The 18,121-nt window shown below is 40.6% G+C and overlaps 1 protein-coding gene across 1 annotated transcript in view; it reads left to right on the forward strand.

The window, feature by feature from the left end:
* The first annotated feature begins 487 nt into the window (after positions 1–487).
* The window catches only part of LRMDA (leucine rich melanocyte differentiation associated), an 886,320-nt gene continuing 868,686 nt past the window's right edge, over positions 488–18,121 (forward strand). Inside the window, exon 1 of the mRNA XM_067466959.1 lies at positions 488–629. Coding sequence (XP_067323060.1) covers positions 588–629 — 42 coding nt within the window. The 5' untranslated portion in view covers positions 488–587. The remainder of the gene's footprint in view (positions 630–18,121) is intronic.

Below are 18,121 nucleotides of genomic sequence, written 5' to 3' on the forward strand. Positions count from 1 at the left end.
TATGTTTGACAACAAAGGGAAGGCCATCCATTCTTTCCCCTTTCAATGTGATGAGGTGGCAAGTCATAGAATCATAGAGTTGCAAGAGACCTCATGGGCCATCCAGTCCATTCCTGCCAAGAAGCAGGAAAATTGCATTCAAAGCACCCCTGACAGATGGCCATCCTGTTTACAAGCTTCCAAAGAAGGAGCCTCCACCACACTCTGGGGCAGAGAGTTCCACTGCTGAACATCTCTCACAGTCAGGAAGTTCTTCCTAATGTTCCTTTCTTGTTATTTTTGTCCAGAGCTGGTTATGCTCTTGCTTGCACCTGAGGCTGAGAGTGTGTGGCTCCTTAAGGCCGTTCAGTGGCTTCCCAAGGGCTGTGCAGTGCCTTCCAACCCTTTTCTAACCCCACAACTGCAGGAGGCGAGTTCCCAAAGTCACGAGAAGGGAGCCTAGGCGAAAGCCTCTCAGGAGGAGGCGGGGAGCGTGGCCAAAACGGGCTCTTCCGCCTCGCGAGTCAGCTGACTGGGCTTCAAGGAACTGCGGCGCGCGCCTTGCCCTCGAGCCACACCTGGCCTCAGAGCCCCATTGATAGGGAGACATGGCCGAGAGCGAGGGGGTCGTGGTGGGAAATGGAACGCAAGTAAGTGCCTGCTCCTCCTCACGCGCCACACTCTTCCCCTACCCATTCCACCTCCGCGTGCTGGCCCCACGTGACAGAAGCTGCCTAACTTCTCTGTTGTGCATTTGAGTTTGCATCCCTATCTGAAACTCTGCGGCTGCCTCCTCGCGCGCTATTCTGGGGCTTGGAGTTTAGGGGAGGGCTTGAAACCGCTCAGCCAGAGAGCTCCCCTCAGAGTTTCAGATAGGGAAGCAGACTCTTTGCTGACTCTTTCAACTCTAGTTGGATAACTTGCACTTTCCAAAGTTCTCTTTTCTTCTCCTCCTCCTCTTCTCCCAGCAATAACAAAAGAGAAAGGGGAGAGAAAGGCGTGTAGTTCTTTTTTTAGAAGCTGTTTGGAAAATCCCGCCCTTTTTCTCCACACACCCACGTCGTGTAGTGATGGGTGGAGCTGAGGCGTTTCTCTCAGGAATGGGCAGCCTTTCGCCTTTCAAACCCCGCTTTTGGAACGGCTACTTGTTATCCAAGAACTCAACTACCAAGATACATTGTTGCTCTCTGTTATATATGAAGCCATCAATCTGTTCCTTATTTCAAAAGGGAGAAACCTTCTTGTTCCTGAAGAGAGTTTATGAAGGACATCATGTTTGAGGAACATTGTTGCAATCTCTATGCAAACACCTTGCAGGGAGGGAGTTCCACAGCCAAGGAGCCACCATGGAGAAGACCCTGTCTCTCATCCTCACCAAACGCAACTGTGATGGCAGTGGGACCAAGAGCAGGGCCTTTCTGGATGATATTAAGGTCCTAGATCAGTGTTTCTCAACCTTCCTAATGCCGCGACTCCTTAATACCGTTTCTCATGTTGTGGTGACCCCCAACCATAAAATTATTTTTGTTGCTACTTCACAACTGTGATTTTGCTACTGTTATGAACTGTAATGTAAATATCTGATATGCAGGATGTATTTTCATTCACTGGACCAAATTTGGCACAAATACCCAATATGACCAAATTTGAATACTGGTGGGTTCAGGCGAATTGATTTTGGGAGTTGTCGTTGCTGGGATTGATAGTCCACCCACAATCAAAGAGCATTCTGAACTCCACCAACGATGAAATGGAAGATGAAATGGAACCAAACTTGGCATACACAACTCCCACGACCAATAGAAAGTATTGGAAGGGTTTGGTGGGCATTGACCTTGAATTTTGGAGTTGTCGTTCACCTACATCCAGAGAGCACTGTGGACTCAAACAATGATGGATCTGGACCAAACTTGTCACGGATACTCAATATGCCCAAATGTGAACACTGGTAGAGTTTGCGAAAAAATAGACCTTGACATGTGGGAGCTGTAATTGCTGGGATTTAGAGTTCACCTACAATCAAAGAGCATTCTAAACCCCACCAACGATAGAATTGGGCCAGACTTCCCACACAGAACCCCCATGACCAACAGAAAATACTGTGTTTTCTAATGGTCTTTGGCAACCCCTCTGATACACCCTCGCGACCCCCACAGGGGTCCTGACCCCCAGGTTGAGAAGCCCTGTCCTAGATGGTTCGTAGAGGGAGATACATTCAGACAGGTAAACTGGACCCAGGCCCGTAGCCAGGATTTCGATTTTGGTGGGGGGGGGGGGGGTTGAGTTTGTTGGGGGGGGGGCTGAGTCTGAGTGAAAGAGGGTCTGCGCTAGCAAACCTTTTGTATTGTTACCCCAATACCCCCATGCATATGGGATATATTGAGTATGGTGATCAGATCATGATATGAATAAACATAACAGTTTAAATAATGCCCCAGTAAGGCCTTTTCGCAAACCACCATGATAATTTTTTTTGGGGGGGTGAAGCCCCTCAAGGCCCCCCCCCCCCCTACATGCTTGACTGGGCTGGAATCGTTTAGGGCTGAAACTCATACATTCATTTTAAAAACACACATACACAAAACAAGATTTAAAGTCCTGCAGCAAGTACCAATGATGATGTCAAAGACAACCATAGCAACAAAGACTGGGCTTCCTATTTTCTTTTGTAAGGGCCTCATTTATATAATGCATGTGCCCTGGCTTTGAGCTTGATTTGAGAAGCCCATGGTATTGCCACCAACACAACAACAGACTTTTGTTACTCCTGATAAGAAGAATGTATATGCAAAAGAGCAATATTGGCACATCGGCATCTAATATTCTTACTTTGATTTATGAACAAAGGATCAGTTTTAAACACAAAGGAGATAAGGGTAAAGGTAAAGGTTTTCCCCTGACACGAGACCAGTCGTGTCCAACTCTGTGGTGTGGTACTCACCTCCATTTCTAAGCAGAAGAGCCAGCGTTGTCCGTAGACACCTCCAAGGTCATGTGGACGGCATGACTGCATGGAGCCTTCCTGCCAGAGCAGTACCTATTAATCTACTCACATTTGCATGTTTTCAAACTGCTAGGTTGGCAGAAACTGGGGCTGACAGTGGAAGCTCACGCCACTCCCCGGATTTGAACCTGCGACCTTTCGGTCAACAAGCTCAGCAGCGGAGTACTTTAACCCACTGTGCCTACGGGAACTGCAAGGCTAGTCAATGCTAATCGCACGCTAATTCAAACAGACAGGATTTTTTTTCCTCCCACCCTGGAAATTTCAGATATATATTATATTTGAAATACAGACGTCACCGGCCTTATTTCCAACAGACCTTTGAAGATACCAGCCACATATGCAGGCAAAACATCAGGAGAGAATGCTACTGGATCATAGCCATACAGCCTGAAAAACCGCACAGCAACCCCTTGTTGCCATCTGCTATATATAAAACTATGAATCTGTTCTTTATTTTCAAAATGGGAACCTTTTAGGTTCCTGAAGAGAGTTTATGAAGGGCGAGATGCTAGATGAATATTGTTGCCACCTCTATCAAATACCCCCCACTGGTTGACTTTGCAGCTGTAAGCCTACTCAATGCTAATTAATGGCAACATTTACACTTGCTTCAAACAAACAAGCCTCTTTCTCCCATCCTGGACATTTCCACTATACACATACTCCACTGGCCTCATTTTCAACAGACTTCTGAAGATTCTGGCCACAAATGCAGGTGAAACAACAGGAGAGAATGCTACTATATCATGGCCATACAGCCTGAAAGACTGCACAGCAAACCATTGTTGCCACCTGTTATATATGAAGCAACAAGTCTGTTCTTTATTTCGAAAGGAGGAACCTTCTAGTTCCTGAAGAGAGTTTATGAAGGTGAACATGCTCCAGGAACCACCCCTCTCCCATATTGCTCCAGTACAGGGATGCCAGCTTCATTTCCACATGGGCTATGTCAACCTTATGGTAAATTACAAAGGGTTGTTTGTAATTGTAAGACTAAAAAAATGTAACTATGTTGCCTGGCAGTGGAAGTCTCACTGCCGGAGATGGGCCGGATTTGGCCTGCAGGCCTTGTGTTTGACACATATGCCTTAATAATGATGATGATCATGATGATGATAATAATATATTTGTACCCCATCCTATCTCCCCAGGAGTACTCAGGGCATTTTCCAATAAAAAAGGCAAACATTCAATGCTGATAACCATGACCCAACAGATAAAAAAATAACACTAAAACAATAGATAAAATAATCGCAATATAAACTGACAATAACTAATACCAAAGAAACAAAAATTGTACTAATTAATGACTCAAGTAAACAAATTATAGCATATCACAAACATTTACCACATAATTAACTAGCAATTAAAACATTAAAATATGTAATGGGCTCTTCATTACAGACAGTTCCCAAGTTATGAATGAGATAGGTTCTGTAGGTTTGTTCTTAAACTGAACCTATATATAAGTTGGAGCAGGTACATTTTTAAGTGTATATATTACCATCTACCATCTGGCAAATGTTAGATTTACATGAAGCCCAAAGGAGTGGATCAACGACAAATTGGATAGGATCGGATATATAGAGATATAGATATGTGTGCGTGCACGCTTTGGATAGCATAGGGAAGGGTTAACACCCTTGTAACATTTCTTTTACTGTCTGTGCCCCTGTTCACCTCTCTTTCTGTCCATGTGATAATTGGATTTTGAGAAACTGTGGCTTGTTGTGACAACAAGGATTGATGGGAAAGCTTCAATGAGACACCTTTTCCTCATGATAACTCTTTCGGGAGCAAATTTCCCTTCCAAGGGGTAGATTTCTGTCACTTCCTATTGTCTCACCCTCGTTCTTAAGAATGAGTCATATGTAAGTTGGATGTTTGTAACTTGTGGACAACTATTTGGCTTGTTGTCTCCATTGGTTTCTCAAAAACAAGTAATACCAGATGACTTACAAGTCTGGTAGATGGAAGGAATATAGTGGATGTAGCATATCTAATGGGAAGCCACAGGGTTCTGTCCTGGGCCTTGTGCTATGTAACATCTTTATCAATTACTTGGAAGATGGAATAGAAGGCATGCTTATCAAATTTGCAGATGATACCAAATTTGGGGAGAGGGGTAGATAATAGCCCAGAGAACAGGTTCAGAATTCAAAATTACTTTAACCGATTAGACAGCTGGGTGATAATGAACAAAACTAATAGAGGAAAATGTATGGTACTACATTTAGGCAGGAAAAAATGAAGCACACAGATATAGAATGGGTGACATCTGGTTTGAAAACAGTACATATGAAGGGGATCTAGGAGTCTTAGTAGACCACAAACCGAATATGAGTCAGCAGGGTAATATGGTAGCTAAATAGTCAGTGTTGTTCTAGGTTGCATCAGTAGGAACAGAGTGTCTAGACTGGGGAAAAATAATAGCATCACTCTATTCTGCATTGACCTGGAATGCTTTGTCAAGTTCTGGGTACCAAAATATAGAAGGATATTGACAAGTTAAAACATGTCCAGAGAAAAGAGACCAAAATGATCAAAGGTCTGAAAGTCAAGCCCCATGAGAAGTGGCTGGGGAAGCTGGATATATTATGTTTAGCTTCGAAAAGGGAAGGTTGAGAGGAGTCAGGAAAGCCATGTTTCAGTATTTGAAAGAATGTCACATTGGGGAGGAGGCAAGTTTATTTCTGCTGCTCTAGTGATCAAAATATGGAGCAATGGATTCAAATTGCAGGAAAAGATTCCACATTGTGAAGAATTTCCTTACAGTAAGAGCTTTTTGAGATACAGTATTTGCCATGTCCTTCAAAATCTTAAGGATTCTATTAAAGGTACAGTATATAGTTGTTTCTATATGTCTTGGAGGCCCAACCTTGCCATCCCATTACCTAAGGTTCTGTTAATCTTCACAGCTCCATATGTTGTGACAAAGCTTGGAAAAGTTACATTTTGGGCAGCTAGTCTCAGAATCCCTCAATTAGTCTGCATTGTGGCTGAGAAACAGAGGAATCTCAGCCTATGCCCTCCCTAAATATTTGCAAATCCGAGAGCCTCTATAGTTAGAGGATGAAGTGCTGCATACAAAGACTTAGGGATGATAGGTGTAAGGGCCCAATTCATGAATTTCATTGATTCAGCTGGTCTGATCTAGTAGGAACTGTCACTTGGATTTAGGCTAAAACTAATGGTTTGCATTGTTCCAAGACAGCATTTAAAGATGTTGTTGCTAGTGGAAAACAGAAATTGTGGCATGCCTGAACTGTGTGGCCTCTTTCCAGAAAAGTATGGGCTCCTGTTTTACAGTCTTTGAGAGAGATGTCAAAATGGTGTGCGATAACTCCTCCAATACTGCTGCATCAATAGAAATGATAATTCATTTGAGTGCTGTGAATGGTGGGAAGGGCTCACAGTTCGGCTTACCCCACACCAAATGATGTAAACTGCTTAAATAGCACAGTTGCATTCTCCAGCTGATGAATTGATTCCAAAATTTTGTCAGAAAGTGTGTGAAATATATCTTTGGGCAAGTACACACTAGTTAGGTTCCAACTTAAGAAGCATAACTTAGCTTGCTGGACATTGCTGTTGACAAATCTACATCAATGGCAGCACCTTTGGACTCTTACCCCACAACTTATCTTAAGGTCTGGAGCAAACTTATAAAATCCTGATATAATACATCCTTGGCTGCAGTTTTCTTAAGAAACACAAATAGTTTTATCTGAAGACTGATGATGCAAAGCCCTTTCCAGAAGAACACAAAAATAAGCTTATTCCACAAAGTCCCCAATTTTTACTGACCAACAACCCCCCCCCCCCCCCCCGGGCTAAATGCTTGGCTCTCCAACAAACATTCAGAATAGATTTGAGAGTTTTTTTTAAAAAAGGATAATTATTCTATGATGTAGAATTATGCTTCTTGTTCTTATTATTTATTGTCAAATTGATATCAACTTACAGTGACCCTGTGAATAAATGACCCTTAATTAACCAACTGCCTTATTCAGGTCTTGGGAAAACAGGGCTCTGGCTCTCTTGTTTGAATCAATCTACTGTATTTCATTGCATAATATAGTTGCACCCCCCTTTTTTGGGGTCCCACTTTTGGTCGTTTATAGTTTTTCAAAAAGCGGTCACATACCCTGCCCCCACGCCTGCCCTTTGGAGCAGTCCCCATAGCTCTGAGGGGCAGGTGCGTGGGTGGGTGAGGTGCAAGAGCTAGGGGCTTAGCTCCTGCCAGCAGAGAGAAGCCTGCTAACTCTGTCTACCTGCACCTGCCAGGGAGAACTATGGGGCCTCCCTCAGCTGCTGGCCAACACCCCCCCCCACCCCCAATTGAACTTGTTTGGTTGGGGAGGGGATGGTGAAGAGAAGAAAAAAAGTGTTGTAATTTAAATTTTGGCAGGGGAAATGTGTGGTTATGAATACAGTATCAGCCCAGTATATAAAGAGTAGATGTGGAATTAATGGGATGAATCTAGGGCAGCTCTAGGGCAGAATACTATGTATTTGTTGATTTTCCTGGTATGGATTTTGCTAGAGGGAATGAAATTGATAGCATAAACTTTGATCAGTTATGGACTTTATAGCACAAAGTTGTTATTGCAATACCATGATCACCAATAGTGGCAAAATACTAGGATGAGTTTCTCACTATTTCACAATGTGCCAATTTGCTGACACGTGGTCCCAAAGCTGTACATTCATTAATTTTCATAACTCCACCCCGACCCCTGTTCCTCTGTAATATTTTTAAATCCTTAAAAAATTATTTTTTGCAATCGCATATAAGGTTAGTAAAATAAAATAAATAAAACTTCAAATGAAAGAATTACTGTTTCAGGAATAGCAAAGGGCAGATGGTGAACAGTGGGAATGGAGGAAAATCGTGCCCCCTGATATCACTTCAGTGCCAGCATTCGGGCACCGAAGTGGAACAACCTCCAGGTAAGTGACAGGAGCATAGTATGACGTATGGGTATGGATGGGGTTTCTCATCAATGACAGGGAATGAGGAGGTGACAGACCAGCAACACGGTATATATGGTGTCATGTGATAGGTGCTTTAATGCCAGTTTGCCTCCTTCATGCATTGAAGTCCTAAGTCTACTTAAAGTGAAATATGTAAGAGTAGATTGCAAAACTTGTGGGTATTATTTATTTATTTGTGGTATTTGTATACTGCCTTTCTCAACCATGAAGGGGACTCAGGGTGGTTCACAGTGTTGGCAACAACACTGTATGGTGATGAGGGGTCATATTCAGTTGGAGGACAAAGACGGGAAAGACGATATTATATAAAGCCAAGATGAGTAACTAATTGTAGCAATGGTGGAAGGAATTGTTGGAAAGTGTGTTGCTGGCTGGAAACCAGAAAGGAGATGTCATGAACTGGCTAAGAGGAGTGTCATGAGGCTGTGGTGTTAACTGGTATTGTATGTAGTGTGCCAGGAAATTATTGTCTCTGTTCAATCCACTGTCCTGGATTGGCATTTGTGGATATATGCCAGTTCTGCTGTTTCTCTTTCTAATCTTCCTTTGTACTTATTTTGTTTAATGACAGCTATTCCGAGGTAGGAGGTGAAATGGCCAAGAAAAGTGAAGTGTTCTGTCATTGGTTTTTTTTGTTTCTAATGTCTGACATACGTCCATTTAGTCTCTGGTGCTGCCTGCTTGCCCAATGTGGAATGCTGAAGGGCATTGCTGGCAGAGGATGACATATATCATATTAGATGAGCAAGTGAAAGTGCTACTAATGTTGAAGGTGACATCATTAGGTCCTGTAATAACATTTCCATAGTAGATGTGTGGGCTACAAGACCCTATTGTATAGTGATATTTTACACTAACATAGCTATGTCTTCAAAGCTTTTCACCATTCAATTTTCACTCCCATGCACAGAGATCCAAAATAGCACGGCATGATTATACTGACTTTAGTATCTACTGATATGCCTATGCACTGGAGAATTTTATCTTATTTCTTCATAGCTGGTATTCTAGGCTGTAGCCTTCTTTTGATTGCTTGACTACAGTTTTTAGTTTGATTACTGACTGTGCTTATGTATACAAAATATTTTAGTGTTACAATGTCTTTATTATGTACTTTAAAGTCTTATAAATCTTCAGTGGTCATTCTTTTTGTCTTCTTAATATATAACTGAAACCCTGCCATGGCATGTTATTTCTTAGCTTTTAGCAATTATGGCTCCAAGTTCCTTCCTCCAGTTTTTATGAGTCTAATTCTGTTTTCCATATGATATGTTTTGCATATAAATTAAACAGATAGGATCATAAAATGCAGTCTTGTCTGACTCCTTGCCAACAGGAAACTATTCTGTTTCTGGAAATCATATCTTGATAGTGGCTTGTTGTCCAGAGGAGAGATAATACATCAAGATAATCAGATATTGTGGCACACCCATTTCTTTTATAGGGAACCATAATTTCTCATGATCTACACAATTAAAGACTTTGGTATAATCTATAAAGCAAAGGTTGGTTTTCTCCTGATTTTTTTGATGCATTCCTTTATACATTTACAGTATTGCAATTTTTTGAGTCTGTCTTGTCATGCATGGGGGAAGTAGTGCAATTGTCTAATGCAGTGGTTCTCAACCTAGGGGTCCCCAGGTGTTTTGGCCTAAAACTCCCAGAAATCCCAGCCAGTTTACTAGCTGTTAGGACATCTGGGACCCACAGGTTGAGAACCACTGGTCTAATGGTTACTAGAGTTCCCTTAATCAGATGCGCCTGATGAAATAGACCCAGTCTACAAAAGCTTATGCTACAAACGTCTTTCTTTTGATTAAGGTCAAAAGTTCTCCAAGGTTTCTCTACACCCTTATCCAGACTAACATGATTTCTTTAAATACAGTTTCAATTGTTGTTATTTATGGGATAATTTTATCACTTTTTATAGCCATGTGACTAAAACCAAAACCATGTGGAGGTAGTAGAAATGAATCTGAAATTAAATCTAATATACAGCTATGCTACATAGATCAAGTCAACTTTTCATAAAAGCAGTGTGAAAAAACTGTAGAAACCAGTCTAGGTTCGTTTTAAGAAACTTAATTAAATTTCATCATGTCACTGTCCTCTAATAGTTTTTTATATTTCTTTTGCTCTTGTGATGATTTTGAATAAACAACGTAGCTTCAATCACAAGTATAAGCACACTTCTCTAAAATCAAGTTCTGTTGAAATCAATGGCCTTACTTCCATAAATGGAGGCACTACAAGACTGTGATGCTTCACCACTTTGTATTGAGTTGCAAGCATGATTCCATTCCATCGATCTTGTTGCAGTAGGTAGATTTCAGTCCATGGTATTAGATTTCAGTGGTATTTATTTATCATGTCAGAAGCGAATTGAGGATACAGTTAGAATGTATTTTAAAACACAAAGTTAAAAACACAAAGTTAAAATTTCAGTGTTGCTGCATATTTATACCACTGGCTACGGGGACTCTTCCCAAGAGCTATTTTCCCCTTTTGTTTTGTTGGGGGTATATTTATTTATTTATTTATTTATTTATTTATTTACTGCATTTGTTGACCGCCGTTCTCAGCCCTAGAAGTTTTGCTTGTGCTCATGAGACAACTTCATTGTTTTGTGGACCATATGAACTCGAATATGTGCATGAGCTAACATTGCTTCAGTGAAGAACACCAGGTTTTCAAACAGGATTTATTTCAAAAGTTTATCTGAAAGCAGTCTTTTCTGTTTCAGGTTGGTGATCTCTTCAGGTTTTAGAAGATGTTCTTAATTTTGTTCTGTTTTGATATTTATTTGCTTAATCAAGACATTATTGTTTTTGTCCCCTTCCCCCCAGAGTAATATCTTGCCAAGAACTTGAAAAAAAATATTCACAAAGAGATTCCAGGATTTGCTATCCAGAAGACAAACTCTAGTCTTGCCCACTAAATCAGGCATTGGTAAACTTTGGCCCTCCAAGTGTTCTGAATTTCGATCACCACAATTCCAAACAACCTACTGGCTTTCTTTTCTGCATGTATTGTATTTTTGAATTCACATCAAGCTGAGCTATTCAGGGTGGTCTAACTTAAGTACCTGCTGCTAGAACCTTCAGTAGCTTGCTTTAATGCCCATCTTGCAAATAAGATTTCTCACAAAATAGCAAATTTAGATGAGGTCACTGGAGCAGAAGTTGATAATGGGGTGTCAAGAAACTCTGTAAGTGAAATTACACTGGATCGGTTTAAATTGGTGAATACCACTGATGTGAACAAGCTGCTAGTACAAATAAGGAGGACAACCTGGGTTTTTTTCCCCAATTCCCGCCTCCCATGGCTACTTCTTCAAGCAGGAGATTCAATTCAATGTCAAATACAACATCTTATTAATGTATTTCTCAGGGAAGATAACCTTCTATCTTGTTTAAAAGAAGCAGTAGTTAGACCACTGCTGAAAAAGCATTCCATGGATACCCTGGACCATAATAATTACAGGGCAGTATTTAATCTTTCTTTTTTTTTTGGGGGGGGGGGCAAAGTAATGAAAAGTTGCCTTCCAACTCCAGGTAGTCTTGGATGACATACACTTGCTTGACCTATTTTAAATTGGCTTCAGAGAAAGATACAAAGTTGAGACTGCTATGATTGTCTTAGTAGATGATCTCTGTCCTAACATTAGCTGGGGGAGTGTGTCCCTGTTGGTGCTTTTAGATATTCCAGCCATGTTTGACACTATTTATAATATTGACCATGGTATCATTCTAGAATCTAGAATCTCCCGGGAAGTTGTGAATCAAAGGTACTGTGTTGTCAATTGCAGCCATTCCTAGATTTGGAAGACCTAAAGATGGTAGTGCACATGCAGGTAACCTCAAACATGGATTTCTGAAATACATTTCAGATTTACCTTTGTATCAAATTTAGAAACTCCAGTTTGTTTGAAACATGGCAGCTAGATTGATTATGAGAACATCTAGGAGTGATCATATCACATCTATACTAAAATCACTCCACTGGTTGCCAGTACAAAGTGTTGATTACAAGCTTTAAAGTCTTACATGATTTGGGTCCAGGTTACTTACAAGATCACCTCCTTCCATATCCACCCTGGATACTTAGGTCCTCTGGAGGAACCTTTATAGATAGATAGACAGAACCTGACTGTCACCTAGAGGATATTTTAATTGGCCTTACTAGGGTGTGGAATGACCTGCTGGAAGAGATTTTATAGCTAAATGAGCTGTCAGAATTTAAGACACAATTAAAGACTTATCTCATTTGGCAGGCCTACCTAGACAATTTTAAACAATGAATTTAACTTTGCATTTAATTAGTTTTGGTGTTTTAATTTTTGTCCTATGTGTGTGTGTATACACACACACACACACACACACACATTACATTGTGCTGTGTTTTCTCTGTGTCTTGTAACTATGTTGTATGAGTCATGAGGAAAGGTGGTAACATGTGATCATGGTCATCGTGAGCATGATCATCGGTTGTACTTCCAAAAGAACAACAAACTTGCAAAAAGTAAATTTACCATAATTTGTACATTTTCAATATAGTTTTTCTGTCTAACTGTCTTTTGTAACGTATTCTGGTGTTTACACTAGGGGATCCTCCATCAGGTATTTAAAACAACTGGATGCACATAATATTACCTAACTCTAGTACTTTTTAAAAGAGCATTGTGGCTAAATGTGGGGAGAAATGCAAGTGTTTTTTCCTTGAGGGCTTTATATATCTTCTTTGAAGTACAGTGTACTGGATGGCTATGTATTAATGATGGGAAACAGTCATAGCATTTATATAGTGCTTTAGAGTGTTCAAAGCACTTTGTATTCATTATTTCAGTAATTCTTTTTATTATGCCTCTTTGACTTTATGAGCAAGGAATATTCTGTGAAGCATAATGAATGCAAAATGTGTTCCTAATCTCACATTTGTATTTATCACTTCTGTATGAATTCGCAGTACAGTACTAGTAGCAGAATTATGTTGGGGTTATCATCATGATTTGGATTTGCCAGACTGTGGCAAAGTTATAGTATTTGCATATGGTGGCAGAGGCCAGTTTAGCTACCTTATCATAAAAAGTTTTCCTAGCATTAACCATTTCTCTTCCTGACTTATAGATGTTGAAACTGTTACTCTATATAAGTGCTGAGCATTCATCCCTTCTCAAAAGGCATTTGGTTAATCTACATCATCCAAAGAGCATCTAGTTGGTTATTACTATTTGAATGGGATTCCTTAGCTGGAGATCCTGTATTGTGCAGGGAGTGTGGGACTTGGCGGCTCATGAGGCTCCTTCCTCCTTTATGATTCTGATCCTGAGATTGATTTCACTGTAAATCTATTTCTGACATTATCTGTTGAAGAACAGGTCTAGGTCAGGTCTAGAATAGAGAATTTAATTGCATTCCCAATTCATTTATTCAATTTCTTCCTACTAAGCAACTGTTAAGACAGAAAAAACACCTCTACAACCCTGACTGTATTGATGTATTAAACAATACATGTGCATAAGGAATATTTCCATCCAATGGCTTTACAGTTGTTTTAAAATATAATATAAACAGAACGATCTATTATTTGAAGCCAATATGGTGAGTGAAATTGTCATCATTTTTAACAGGCTTTTGCTTCTGTGTTTTGAACAAAAACTTGTTCCTCAGACAGTAGAGGTGATATAATATTTGCTTTCAGGTAGTATTTGAAAACATTTTCTTCAGTCAGCATTTCTAACTCTAGACAGGGTTGGGGCTGTTTGGATATTGAAAGAAATCAGTTGAAAATTGTAGCAATTCTGGTAATATTGGTATGTATTTCTTTCACTATAAAATTATAATAAGGAATTCCATGTTTGTAGTGAAATTTTGTAATTCCATCTCTAGTATTGGAAGTGTCACATTAACGTGAAGCACTTTTTCCTTTTTGGAGATGAATTCTGGAGATTTTGCAATAGGAAGAGGCACAGGTTTGCTGATACTGCATTCCCGTACATCAGCACTTACAAAATTACTTGTTGCTTATGGGGTGGTGAAATGTTATTAGTTCAAAGTTTCATATAAATGTGTACAAGTTGTAGTATTATATAGACCATGTAAAAAAACTCAAAAATTATCCCAGAGAAAAAGAGAAATACATGGTGCATCTTGTTATGTTAATACTGTATGCCAACACATACATTTCTTTGGTTCTTATTCTAGAGCTGGTCTTATTTGTTTACATCCAGGTTGTGTGATGCAAGCAAATGTGGCTAACTTACCTTTTCTCAGAGGATAAATAAGTTCTGGACTGGATCTTGATTTTATAGTATGGGTGGGTTCATAATGAGAGGGGCTTTCTATGATATGTGCTTTGGGAGCCTGATCTCTCTCTCCCTCCCCCCCTCCCCCCCTCCCCCCCTCCCCCCCCTCCCCCCTCCCCCCCTCCCCCCCTCCCCCCCTCCCCCCTCCCCCCTCCCCTCTCTCTCTCTATATGACTTTGTAAGTTTAAAGCAGGACATTTAAATGGCTCCAGAAGTCAATCAGCAGTTAGTACAGCTGGGTTATAATAAATGTTAGTTTATCAAACTAATCTGATCTGGCTGTTAGAAAAGCATAGATTAATACATTAGATTATCCCTGTCCATAAAGGGATAGAGCTGTGCTGTCCTATGAAGCTGGTAGAAATCACAATTGAAGCAATTGGTTCCTCAAGTGACAGTAATGGATTCAGAAGAACTTCCATGCTATTCAACTTCTCCTTCAGAAAGTGTACAACCTCCTTCAGAACAGGTTGAACACTACTCATCTAGTCAGAATTATGGCTCACTTACAACAGCCTTGTCTTGCTTGAGACTCACTTTGCTGGTCCACAGTCAATCCACTGATGCAGCCAGGCACCATTTTGATATTTCCACTGTCTCATCTTCTGATGATGGAAAGAAGGAACAACAGCAACAATTTCTTACCTTCCTCTCCCCATGGATTGGAGGGTCAACAGCATATTAAAAACATATCTATCAGTTAAAACACATAACACACACATCAGTTAAACCATTGGTTTAGAAACATTTACAACCAATACGTATTAAAACAACCAATACATAATTTAAAATTAATAATTTTTATGAATGGAAAATAACCTGGATTGGCCTGACAGAAGAGATTGATTTTGTTTTAAATTGAAACTGCATGTGTAGTTGTGGAAAGCTCTTCTGGCAGTTCATTCCACAATCCAGTGGCAGGTGAAGAAAAGTCTTGAGAATGATCATCACCAGCCTTGTTCAGGCTGACTGGAAGAAGTGTTCCCCAAAAGACCTGAGCAAATGGGAAGATTAAAATAGAGAGAGAGGTAGAACTCCAGGACACAAGTATCTATGTAATCCTATTGGCCTGAACATGAACATGCAGCAATGTTACATTGCACATGTTGGAGTATTTTCTGTGTCTGCAGCCAAGCCTTCATTTAGTAGTCTTGTTTTCAGCTCCAGTCTTTACTGTGGGGCTTTCAGAAGTATTATGATGTCTGAACTTTTTTGAAATAATGTGGTTTTGGCATGACTTTTCTCTAATAGTAACAAGCTGGGGTTTATCCATGTACATCAGCCATGGCCAAACTTTCTAATATGAGGGCTGCATGGCAAGCTGGAGCGGGATGGGTGGGCCGGAAGGGAGGGGGTTCTCCCTAAGTCCCCTCCCTGCCCTTTCCTCCCCTTCTTCTTTTCTTTCGGAGGCAGAATGTGAAGGAAAGATGGGAAATGTTTCAATCCCAAAATATTTGGTCTTGGTCAGGATGAGATGGTGGACAGGATGAGATGGTGGACAGGAGAGAAAAAGCGTATCCATGAGACCCTGTATTGCTTAATCCTGATATATAATCTGAGAATCCTGGAGCTGGAAGAGACCCCAAAGGCCATCCAGTCCAACCCCTGCCATGCAGGAAGGCACAATCAAAGCACTCCCAATAGAGAGCCTCTGCGGAAAAGCCTCTAGAGAAGGAGACTTCATCACAGTCCAATGCAGCCTATGCCACTCTCCAGGAAGTTCTTCCTAATGTTTTCAGGGATTCAACTGAAAATCCCTTTCCCTGCCATTTGAAACCATTGCTTCCTTGTGCACTGGTCTCTAGAGCATCAGAAAGTCCATTTCCCCCCTCCTCAGTGGTACACCCTTTTACGTCTTGAAACATGGTTCTCATGTTCCCTCTCAACTGTTTCTTCTCCCAGCTAAACATCCCCCAGGAGGAAAGGAGGAAGGAAAAAGAGGAGGAAGGAAAGGATGAAAGGAAGGAAGGGTGGAAGGGAATGGATGGAGGGGTGGAGGGAGGGAAGGAGGGAGATAGGAAGGAGAAAAGAAAAGACAAAAGTGAAGGGAAGACAAAAGGGAAGGAAGGAAAGAGGGAAGGAAGAATGAAAGAGAGAAGGAAGGAAAGACAAAAGTGAAGGAAGGAAGGAAGGAAGGAAGGAGAAAGGGAGAGAGGGAAGGAGGGAGGAATGAGGGAAGGAAGGACAAAAGGATGGGTGGGAAAGAAGGAGGGTGGGAGGGAGGAAGAGAGAGGTAAGGAAGGGAGGGAGTGAGGGAAAGAAGGAAAAAGGTAAGAGAGAAGGAAGGAAAGACAAAAGCAAAGGAAGGAAGGAAGGAAGGAAGGAGAAAGGGAGAGATGGAAAGAGGGAAGAAAGAGGGAAGGAAGGAAAGAGGAAAGGATGGGAAGGAAGGAAGGAAGGAAGGAAGGAAGGAAGGAGGGAGAAAGAGGGAGGGGAAGGGAGGGAGGGAAGAAAGAAGGAAAGAGAGAAGGAAAGAAGGATAGGTTAGTGAGAGATGAAGCCTTTAGAAAAGAGCCCAAGGGGCCACATCCATTCTCCGGACCTGGGTTTGCCCATACCTGAAGTATATGCTACACTACTAGTATCAGATTAGGTAGGGTAACTGCTGGGCAATGTTTTGGATAGTACAAAAGCAGAATCCCTAATCTGTTTTGCTGGTTTAGCACAATATGCAAATAAAACAAATTAATACTCATGGAAGCAGGGAAGCTGAACAAAGAAAATGACTTCTTACAGACCCTCCTCTAGCTCTCAAGCTGTTCTTAATGCTGAATTGGGTATAATGTGTATGTCAGAGAGGTTATTTGTTATCCTAGATGTTGATTGCACATCTTATTCCAGCTATCTCATCCATTACCAAAAATCATAGACGAGAGAGACCTTACTATGGATGTACCCTGACTTCAAAAACAGGATCTTGATATCTTTGGGTGGATTGATTGAGATTTATGGGTGGGAGGAAGAAGAACATTCTACAGCTGTTAATTTTCATCAGATTTATGGGTAGGAGGCAGAAGAATACTCTACAATTGTTAATTTTCTGGCCCACTGTGCCTTCAACTGCTTAGCCCTCTTCCCAATGGTACACCATACCTGTAGTGACAGTGATTTTACCCTCTTCTTACTTGGATCCTTGCCCACTCTCCAAGGTAGATATCTGGGCCCCCAAAATAACACTTCTTTAGTGAGATCATGTCTTACTGACAATGAGTGTCCTCAGTTCCTCAAGAAGAAAAATAACTATTAAGATAATAATTCCCAAATTGTGAGAATAAATTTATTTATTCGTTCATTTATAATATTGATACCCCACTTTTTAGTCACAAAAGGTCTCAGAGTGGTTTACATGTTATTATTTGGACAGTTCCCTACAGTATTATTTGTTAAATCTTTATGCAGATGTTAGGTTTTTCTTGGTTTCTTTTGATGCTTCTCAAAATGGAAATGGGACTCAGAGTTCTGAATTACGAATCTGCATGGATTCACACACCCCTAATATTTAGATCTTTGCTGTTCATTCAAAGGGAACCAAAAGGACACAATGTCACTTCCCTTGGTGGAGTTCCAGAATCAGAACCCTGACTTGAGTACCTCACAATTAGCTTCTCCAGATAGTAAGACATATAGCAGGGCCTTTGATTCTGATTATACATTGAAACATCTGCCAATGATGTATAAATCATTTAGCTTTTTAAAAAGTTGTAGGATGTGCATGAGTAAAATGTCTGTAAATCTACTTGCAATCATTTCAGACCTCACTGACCATTAATGCATTGTACTCTCAACCAATTTCATGAATTTTAAATGTAATGAAATAATATTCTTCTAAAACT

Source organism: Anolis sagrei, chromosome 3 (genome assembly GCF_037176765.1).
Source record: "Anolis sagrei isolate rAnoSag1 chromosome 3, rAnoSag1.mat, whole genome shotgun sequence".
NCBI lineage: Eukaryota > Metazoa > Chordata > Lepidosauria > Squamata > Dactyloidae > Anolis > Anolis sagrei.